We start from the raw sequence: 10,610 nt of genomic DNA on the forward strand, positions 1-10,610 counted from the left end.
AGTTCTAGAAAGTCCTCAACTCTTCCGTTAGATAGTTCTAGAAAGTCCTCAACTCTTCCGTTAGACAGTTCTAGAAAGTCCTCAACTCTTCTGTTAGACAGTTCTAGAAAGTCTCTTGGTCTGCATTCAACATTTAATTGCATGCTTTTGGTGACACAATGTGTGGTGTAGTTCGCAGGCAGGCTTATTTCTCGTACTATCAAGTTCTTTAGGGGAGAATGCTGCACGGATGCACCTACCTGAAGCTTGATCCTGAAAAGACTGTAGAAGTGATTTCTGTCTTCGTTTCCCAGACTGAAAGTCATTTCAGACTCCCTACTCCTCTGTGAGAACCAGCTCAACCTCCTCATCCACGTCCACTTAACCATTTATAAGCAAAGAAATCTGAATAGTGTTGGGGGAGAAAAGCTAGAGGAAAGTCAGACATTTTTCCTCTAACTTTTCAACTGTAACACTGTTGTTCAAAGATGACGGTTGTGATTACACTGTTAATTCAGAGGGCAGGAGATCATGGTGGTTGGCTCCCAACTACTCAAATCTTTCAAGTATCTTTTCCCTCAAGAGAAGTCAGAAACTTGGTTTGCACTTGATATGGTTTGGCTGTGTCCCCACCCAAATCTCATCTTGAATTGTAGCTCCCATAATTCCCATGTGTGATGGAAGGGACCCAATGGGAGGTCATTGAATCATGGGGGCGGTTTCCCCCATACTGTTCTTGTGGTAGTGAATAAGTCTCATCGAGATCTCATGGTTTTATAAGGGGATTCCCCTTTCACTTGGTTCTTATTCTCTCTTGCCTGCCACCATGTAAGACCTGCCTGTTGCCTTCCACCACGATTTTGAGGCCTTCTCAGCCATCTGAAATTGTGAGTCTGTCAAACCCCTTTTTCTTTATAAATTACCCAGTCTCGGGTATGTCTTTATCAGCAGCATGAAAATAGACTAATACACCCTTAGCCTCTGCATGCTAATTTCATGAACTCTGCACAGGTTGCATGACGGCCAATAGCTTTCTCTGCTGGTGGAGTTTGCCTCACCATTTTGGACATTGTATTAGAGAAACATTTTACTCATTCTTTTTGTTTCAGAACTAAATTAAAACTGAGTTTCAAAAAGAGCTGATGGATTTCTGGAGCCAATCACAGGCTTTGTCATAATCCATCCGTTTGGCTGGTAGGGGATGAGTTTCCTGTAGAAATTCAAATTTGTCTTAAACGCATCTTTGTGGATAAATCTTGTGTCCTCACACAATAATTCTCTCTCTCCTCTCTCTGGTTTATACAAAAAAAAAATCCTTATAACACAATACCTCCTCCTCTTGTCCACATGGGCTGTCAGCTTATGCTGGCTTAGAAGCACATCGATTTCTTCGAAAGAAACAAAGGATAAGAACATGTGCGCTGCTACCCATGAAGAGGGGAGCAAGTTTAAAACACTTGTGAAAATGACGTGTCTTCTCCCTAAGTTTTCTATTATGTTCAGGAGTACACATGTAAGTTTGTTATGTAGGTAAACTTGGGTCATGGGAGTTTGTTGTGCAGATTATTTCATCCTCTAGGTATGAAGCCTGGTACCCATTAGTTATTTTTTTCTAATCCTCTCCCTCCTCCCATTTTCTTCCCTGCAATAGTTAGGACACGCTGTGTCGTTCTGGGTGTGTCAAGACGCTGTGCTAATTAGAAGATAATTCATATGATGGATGTTAATAAGTTAATAACATGATGGGTGTTTATGTTAATAAATTAAGTTACATATATAACTCAATATCCTCAGAGGCTCATGTGGTTATCTATCTATCTATCTATCTATCTATCTATCTATCTATCTATCAATCAATCATCTATATCTATCTATCTATCTGTCTGTCTATCTGTCTGTCTGTCTGTCTGTCTCGAGATAATAGTGTCCCGTTCCATCCATGTTCCTGCAAAGGACATGATCTCTTTCTTTTTATGGCTGCATAGTATTCCATGGTATATGTGTACTACATTTTCTTTATTCAGTCCACCACTGATGGGAATTTAGGTTGATTTCATGTCTTTCCTAGTGTGAATGGTGCTGCAGTGAACACACACTTGCATGTGTCTTTACGATAACATGATTGATATTCTTTTGGGTGTATGTCCAGTAATGGGATTGCTGGGTTGAATGGTAGTTCACTTTTTAGTTCTTTGAAGAATCGTCACACTGTTTTCCACAATGATTTCTTATCTCACGTGCCTTCTTTCAAAATTTCTCTTACGCCCTCGTTTCTGCATTGTCGCCCGCCTACTATGCGAAGTTCTTTCCAAAGCTCAGTTACAGCAAGGGTGTTACAACTGGTTTCCATTCTTTCAGCCTCTCCCACTGGATCCTAGGTCTATCCTTTTTCCAGCCTCTCCCACTGGACCCCCACTGGGCTCTATGCACTAGAGCAATCCTGCATTCCTCCATGCCTTCACTACTCTCTCATTGCCTACAAGCCAAGCCCTTGGCCATCTGTTCTTGGCCTTCTAGCCTTCGTTTCGACAGATCACTCATCCACCACGACCTGCCACGTGTCTTGTACCTGCTCTGGAGTCCATATTGCTCCTCAAGCAAGACCTTCATGAATAATAGTTGCCTTGTGTTTCTGGTATACCCTCTGCCTAGGATAGTTTTCTCTTCCCTCCATCAATGCAAATGCTGCCCTCATTCCGGCTTCTACTCAAGTTCAACCTCTCTTCTGCATTTTGTCTTTAACTTTCATCCTTGGATTTCATGTTCTTTCTCTTGGTCCTTACCTTTTCCAGAAGAGTCCTTCACTGCCCCTTCCCAGAATCTCCACCGACAGGGTCATTTTCAGGACTCTTCCTAGATCAGTCTGAACTTGAGCTGGGGACCTCTTCAGCTAGCCATGGAGAAAGCCCTTCTTGTACCAGTACTTTTGTGGAGAGGGTAGAATGATGTCCTTGCTCTCATAAGTCTACCTGAGAAGGGGGTGTCTTGGTACTTATCAATGGATGCTAAGTTGAACTCTGCCTTTTGTGGTCTACTCGTCTTGTTAAGTGAGGAATTGTGTCTGAATTACTAAATGCACGCTTCTCTCTGTTCCCAAGAAGAAAGAAAGAAGTTTGTTTCTTCTTGAAGCTCCAACTCTGGCCTGGAGCTTGGAGTTCTGTTAACTGTACTGTATCTTGATGCCCTGTGTCCCCAAGTACAAGGAAGTTTCTGACACATTATGTATGCATGTTGAATGGAAGGAAGGATGGATAGACAGATGGATGAGTGGATAGATGGATAAATGGGTGGATAGTTGGATAAATGGATGGTGGATATGTGCATGAGTGGATGGATAAGTGGACGGATGGATCGGTAGATGGATGGATTGCTGGCTGGCTGTCTGGATAGATGGGTGGATGAGTGGGTGGGTGCATAGATGGGTGGATGGTAGGTGGATGAATAAAGGGATGGATGGTTGGATGGATGGATGGATGGATATGTGTATAAGTGAATGAATGGGTGAATGGCAGGTAGATGGATGGATGGCTTATCCATATGCCTGAAGTTTTCCTGCCTGGATTTCTGAAGTTTTCTACCCTAACTTTCCCTCACCAGGCTCCATCTACCTTGACAAACACCTTATCACGTCACCTTGGCAGCCTAATGGCATTTATCTGCCTGAACAATTATTTGAGCTTGTGGAGTCTCAGGCTGGCCTTGTTGAGTCACAGCTTCCAGCTGGGCTGTCCTCCCAAATTCACGGAGGCTTGGATTCAAACTCTTACATTGCTGAGAAGACACTGCCAATCCTCACTGATGGCCGAGGACCCAACCGTCCATCATAGAAGCTCAGAAAGGCTTGATAGATTTGCCACCTTTGACTTTCTGTTGCTTATCCATGGGGCCCAGGAGTGACATCTGCTGTGGCCATGAGCAGATTTGTATCTTTAGTCCACTCAGACATAGCTGTATCTGATCCAAACAAATGCCATTGTTTTACATTTTCTGATAGAGCCCTTCTTCCTACTGTATCTTCATAGCTTTGTGGGCTTCCCTCTCCTACACACACGTCTAACTTCAATCTCACAGATGCACACTGCACATCTAATTCAAAATCAGTTTATTTCAAAACTAACGGTATTGGCCAAGAGATGGCCATAACCACAGATGGCTCCACTCCCCCTTATTTTCCCAGAAAGGTGAAGTAACAAAAATTAGCATTTCTATGCCTACACTTGTTCTGGACAACAAGTTCTTCCAGTGGGGGGGGAAAATGATACTTTTTGAAGGCAAGTGAAGACAGAAAGAGACAATCTCCAATTCTGTTTTTGTTAATTTATTCCCAAGAAACCAGAGTGACAGCACAACAAATGAGTGTACAGGCACTGAAGTGGCATTTAAAATGATTTAGGACTCTTGAACCAGACCAATTTGTTATAAGGTCACTTAGGTGGTGGTGTCTCTCAAAGAGTCATCACTCTAAGTTGTTTCTAGGTCACAGAAGATGCTTCATAGTCCAAAAGAGAACATCAGTCACACCACTGCCATTCTGGGATTAAAAAAGAAAGGGAGAAAATCCTTCCAGGGCATATTGTTCTCAGATGTCCCAGTGGCAGCACTGCTGACTCGTCTTGTGGGATTCAGAGTCTTATAGCTGGTTATCAACATTGTAGTAATGATGATGACAATGATGATGCTGCTGGTGTTGGTGTGATAATGACAATGGCATGGTAAGATGATGATGGTGATGATGATGGTGATGATGATGATGATGGGGTGGTGATAGTGGAGATGATGATGATGATGGTAGTGATGATGGTGATGATGATGGGAGAGGTAATGAAGATGGTGATGATGATGGTGGTGAGGATGGTGGTAGTGATGACGATGGGAGAGGTAATGAAGATGATGGTGATGATGGTGACGATGGTGATGGTGGTGATAATGGAGATGATGGTGATGATAATGATGGTGGTAGTGATGACGATGATGATGGGAGAGGTGATGGAGATGATGGTGGTGAGGATGATGGTGACGATGATGATGGAAGAGGTAATGGAGATGATGGTGATGATGATGGTAACAATGGTGATGATGGTGGTGGTGGTGATAATGGAGATGATGGTAATGATGATGATAATGGTGGTAGTGATGATTATGATGATGATGATGATGGGAGAGGTAATAGAGATAATGGTGATGAGGATGATGACGGTGAGGATGGTGATGATGATGATAATGGTGGTAGTGATGATGATAATGGGAGAGGTAATGGAGATGATGGTGATGATGGTGAGGATGATGATGATGGTAAGGGTGATGATGATGATGGGAGAGGCAATGAAGATGATGGTGATGGTGGTGATAATGGAGATGATGACGGTGATGATAATGATGGTGGTAGTGATGATGATAATGGGAGAGGTAATGGAGATAATGGTGATGAGGATGATGACGGTGAGGATGATGATGGTGAGGATGGTGATGGTGGTGATAATGGAGATGATGATGGTGATGATGATGGTGACGATGGTGATGATGGTCGTGGTGATAATGAAGATGATGGTAATGATGATGATAATGATGGTGGTAGTGATGATGATGATGATGATGGGAAAGGTAATGGAGATAATGGTGATGAGGATGATGATGGTGAGGATGATGATGGTGAGGATGATGATGATGGTGAGGATGGTGATGATGGGAGAGGTAATGAAGATGATGATGGTGATGGTGGTGCTAATGGAGATGATGATGGTGATGGTGATGATGATGATAATGATGCTGGTAGTGATGATGACAATGGGAGAGGTAGTGGAGATAATGGTGTGAAGATGATGATGGTGAGGATGATGTTGGTGAGGATAGTGATGGTGGTGATAATGAAGATAATGATGTTGATGATGATGGTGATGATGGTGGTGGTAGTGATAATGGAGATGATGGTAATGATGATGATAATGATGGTGGTAGTGATGATGATAATGGGAGAGGTAATGGAGATGATGGTGAGGATGATGATGATGGTGAGGATGATGATGTTGGTGAGGATGGTGATGTTGGTGGGGATGGTGATGACGGTGACAATGATGATGATGGTGATAATGATGATACTTTCTGCTAAGCTCTGAGGCCCATTTGACTTGGAAAATAAAATCATGCACACTTTAGTTTTGGACCATTCATACAAGATCTCCTTTGATTGGTCTTATTTTTATTTATTTATTTATTTATTTATTTTGAGGCGGAGTTTTGCTCTTGTTGCCCAGGCTGAAGTGCAATGGTGCGATCTCAGCTCACTGCAACCTCCGCCTCCTGGGTTCAGCCGTTTCTCCTACGGGCATGTGCCATGACACCCAGCCGCTTTTGTATTTTTAGTAGAAACAGGGTTTCTCCATGTTGGTCAGGCGGGTCTTGAACTCCCAACCTCAGGTGATCTGCTCGCCCTGGCCTCCCAAAGTACTGGGATGACAGGCGTGAGCCACCGTGCCTGGCCTGGTTGGTCTTATTAAATAGGGTTTAAAAGCACACACTAGAGTCAGTTTTGGGCACCATGTAAAATGACCAGTGCTTGTCTTCTAGGGAGGATGAAACAAATTGGTTAGTCATTTATCCACTCATTTTCGTTTGACCAATGTTTAGTGTGCATATCTTCAGTGTGAGAAGCTAGGTATATAGAAATAAATGAGCAGGCAAGGTAATGGTCTACCATGCAACTGTGCTTTTTGAATGAATGAAGCCCATGGTCTCTTGAAAAAAGCTGATCCTGATAACACTGTGAGGTCTACATTTTAATCTACGTTATGGCTGTGGTGCTGTCATTCCTACTGGGTTGTTTCCTGGTAACACACATGCCTATGTGCACACACATTGATATTTCATACTAGCTTGGATCAATGATCTATGCTTGAACCAGAGTTGTAAGGACAAGTTAGAGTATTCTGAAGGCAGTGTCCCCAAAGCAGAAGTAAAACTTGGCACAACAGTGGACTTCTAGGTATTCGTATGGGATTTCTGCCTTCAAACCCCAGCAGTCACTGGCTTCAGATTGACAGGAGAAGAAGACATTCAATAGACCTCTCTTAAGCTCTTACTCTTGGTCCACAAGCATGTCAGATGCCCCTGTCTTCCACGAGTTTGCTCTGATGTTGTGTCCCATTTATATCAGCCTCTTCTCTGCCCAGCTGCTTTCATGAATATACCCCCTGTTTACTTCTAATCCCTTGCTTTATATTTCCTCTTCCTTTTCTTTTTAAGCATTTCATTTAAGTAATAATATTTGTGATGGTTAATTTTATGTGTCTCCTTGTCCGGGTCACCGTGCCCAGATGTGTGGGCAAACATTATTCTGGATGTTTCTGTGAATGTGTTTTTGGATGGGGTTGATATTTAAATCCGTGACTTGGAGTCAAGATGATCCTCTCTCCATAATGTGGGTGGGCCTCACCTAATCAGTCGAAGACATGAAAAGAACAAAATCTGACGTCCACAGAGCAAGAGGAAATTCTGCCAGGAGACAGCCTTCAAATTATTTTTAAAAATAGTTAAACTGGCTGGGCGCGGTGGCGCGCACCTGTCATCCCAGCACTTTGGGAGGCCGAGGCGGGCGGATCACGAGGTCAGGAGATCCAGACCATCCTGGCTAACACAGTGAAACCCCATCTCTACTAAAATACAAAAAAATTAGCCAGGCCTGGTGGCGGGCACTTGTAGTCCCCGCTACTTGGGAGGCTGAGGCAAGGGAATTGCTTGAACCCAGGAGGCAGAGGTTACAGTGAGCTGAGATCCGGCCACTGCACTCCAGCCTGGGCGACAGAGTGAGGGTCCGTCTCAGACACACACACACACATATAAAAATAGTTAAACCATGGGCATATCACATAGGAGACAAGACCAATTATGTTGATTACTTCATTCCCATTAATTTTTTAGATAAACTAACCATGGAGTTGGCCAACAAAGGGAATATCTGGGATACGGCATTTACTCACAAGAAGAAGGAATTCCTCCATCCGTCCGTCCTTCCTTCCTTCCTTCCTTCCTTCCTTCCTTCCTTCCTCCTTCCTTCCTTCCTTTCTCCTTCCTTCCTTCCTTTCTCCTTCCTTCCTTGCTTTCTTCCTTTCTTCTTTCTTCCTTTCTTCCTTCCTCCCTCCCTCCCTCTCTCCCTCCCTCCCTCTCTCCCTTCTTCTCTCCCTTCCTTTCTCCCTTCCTTTCTCCCTTCCTTTCTTCCTTCCTTTCTTCCTTCCTTTCTTCCTTCCTTCTTCCTTCCGTCATTCTTCCTTCCTTCTTCCTTCCTTTCTTTCTTTTCTTTCTTCTCTCTTTTGTTTGTAGATCTTGGTTCTTGTTATGATTGGCACAACCACGTAGGAGCCATCTGAATGGAGATAGCTTTTTGTGGGGCATCATGAGGAAATTGTATATTCTGTGACACAAGCTCTCGACTCCCTGCTTTTCACTGCAAGCGGTGGCTAATTATTGGCCGGGACACATCCTTGGATTAATGTATGCACGCCTCTCTTGCTTGTTTCAGAGAACTGTAACGCCCTGGCTGCAGAAGCCCTGTCATTGGAGCTGTCGTCGTAGTCTCCCCACAGTGAGAAAGCTTTTGCAAGTTTAATCTCATCATTGAGGAAGCTTTCAGAGACTTCAAAGAAAGTGTTTGGTGCTGAGCTTTTCCTTCTACCCAGTGAAGAAGGTGCCCGCAGTGCTTGTAACAAAACAGTCTGTGGCCGGTGCCGTTCAGATCCCAACTTGGTATAAAAGCCATGCCTCGGAGGAAACGTAACCAAGTTTTAAATATTCCCCTCTTTTTTTTTTTTTTGGTTTTGGTTTTGTCATTTATTGTGTAGTAAAAGTCTACAACTGTTTAGTGATTTTGTTGTTTGGTAATTATCATATTATTCCACAAGCTTTTTCATAATCAGTGAGCTATAAAGATGAAACTGTATCCAATAGAAACTAAGCTTCCTAAAAAAAAAAAATCTGACCTACTAGGTTTGTCTCCTAAAGACTGTCCTTTCTTTTAGTTTGCTTGTTACTGCTTACTTGGCGATTTCCTCTGGAGAAGGGCTAGCCTTGCTCAGATTGGATTTTAGAAATCGTACCATTTGATCCTCCTCCTCCTCTTCCTTCTACTGCCTCTCCTTTTTCATCTTTTCTTGTTCTCCTTCTTCATTTACTTCTATTTCTCCTCCTCCCACTGTCTGTCCTTGTCCTCCTCCTCCCTCCCTCTACCCTCTCTTCCTCCTTCCCTCTCCTCCTCCTCCTCCTCCTCCTCTTCCCCTCTCCTCCTCTCCTCCTCCCTTCTCCTCCTTGTCCTCCCCTCTCCTCCTCTTCCCTTCTCTTCCTTGTCCTCCCCTCTCCTCCTCCTCCTCTCCTCCTCCTCCTCCTCCTCCTCTTTTCCTCCTCGCCTCTCCTCCCCCTCCTTCTACCCTCTCCTCCCACTTCTCTTTTTACTCCTCCTCCTTCTCCCCTCTCCTTCTTCTCCTCCTCTTTCTTCCTCCCCTCTCCTTCTCCTCCTTCCCTCTCCTCTTCCTTCTTCATCCCCTCCTTCTCTCCCCCTCCTTCTCTCCAGCTCTCTCCTTTCGCTGCCCAGCCACACACACATACACCACAGCTTCTGGTGTCTTCTCTTTCCTTCCAGTTCCAGGATCCACTGATTCAAGAGAGAGGCTCAACAAGAACAATTGGTTGAAGCGACTTGGCCAGATGCTGAATTCTTAGTGGCTGATTCCCCTGGGATTTCGGTCCTTCCCCTGCCTTCTGCATCTGTCTTTCCCCGAGAGAACATCGTCCCTGCTCGGTGACCAAGGTCTACCCGGCACGGAGCCCTCAGATAATGTCTGCTAAACATCTCCTTGAAGAGTGTGATGTTGGAGGTGAATTCAGCATCTGGGAGGGTGAGGCGCGTGACTCATTAAAATGGAGCCACATGGTGGTGGACCGTGAACCAGGACCGAAATAGCTCCTTGCTCTGGTAACTTTTCTTATCCTTTCCCTGGTATGTTCCGGCTGGCAGCCCTCACCATGTGCCAGCCAGCAGGTCAGTTACACTGATGTCCGAAAACCTGGCTTGTGAGCAATGTACCTGCTATGTGTGCATATCTACACACGTAGGTTACAAAGGCGACCAGCCACAGGTGGTCCCCATTGCTGGTTCTCCGGGTGACCCAGGTACATGTCCCTGAGTTTCATCCCTTTCCTTTTGAGAATTTAGTCAGGATGTGACATTCACCAGACTGAACACAGCAGCTGTGGCGTTTGGAAAGGGCAGCTCCAAGTCCAGATGGAACTGCAAAACAGGACCAAAAAATATGATTAAAGAAGGTACCCGTTAGAGTTGGCATAGCATATATATACGTAATATAAAATACAAAATATATTATACCTATTTTATATTCATAATATAAAACATAATATAAAAATATGTATTTGCTGTGTGTATATGTAAATATTACAAATATATATAAAATATGTTTTATGCATATATTAACTATAAAATATGTATATTATGTACATATGTATTATATACTTATATTGCATATGTATTGTATACTTATGTATTATATACGTATATTACATATGTATAAGAGACAGCCTTTCTTCCTTCCTTTCTACATATGTATTTTATATTTCATTTAATTTACACA

At 43.6% G+C, this 10,610-nt stretch overlaps 1 protein-coding gene across 1 annotated transcript in view; it reads left to right on the plus strand.

The window, feature by feature from the left end:
* Positions 1-10,610, plus strand: part of LOC105533645 — a 113,517-nt gene that overhangs the window by 76,430 nt on the left and 26,477 nt on the right. The window contains exons 6-9 of the mRNA XM_011972125.1: positions 5,080-5,418; positions 8,649-8,742; positions 9,745-9,860; positions 10,171-10,287. Coding sequence (XP_011827515.1) covers positions 5,080-5,418; positions 8,649-8,742; positions 9,745-9,860; positions 10,171-10,287 — 666 coding nt within the window. The remainder of the gene's footprint in view (positions 1-5,079; positions 5,419-8,648; positions 8,743-9,744; positions 9,861-10,170; positions 10,288-10,610) is intronic.

This window comes from Mandrillus leucophaeus, unplaced genomic scaffold (assembly GCF_000951045.1).
Source record: "Mandrillus leucophaeus isolate KB7577 unplaced genomic scaffold, Mleu.le_1.0 Scaffold127, whole genome shotgun sequence".
In the NCBI taxonomy this organism is placed as follows: Eukaryota; Metazoa; Chordata; class Mammalia; order Primates; family Cercopithecidae; genus Mandrillus; species Mandrillus leucophaeus.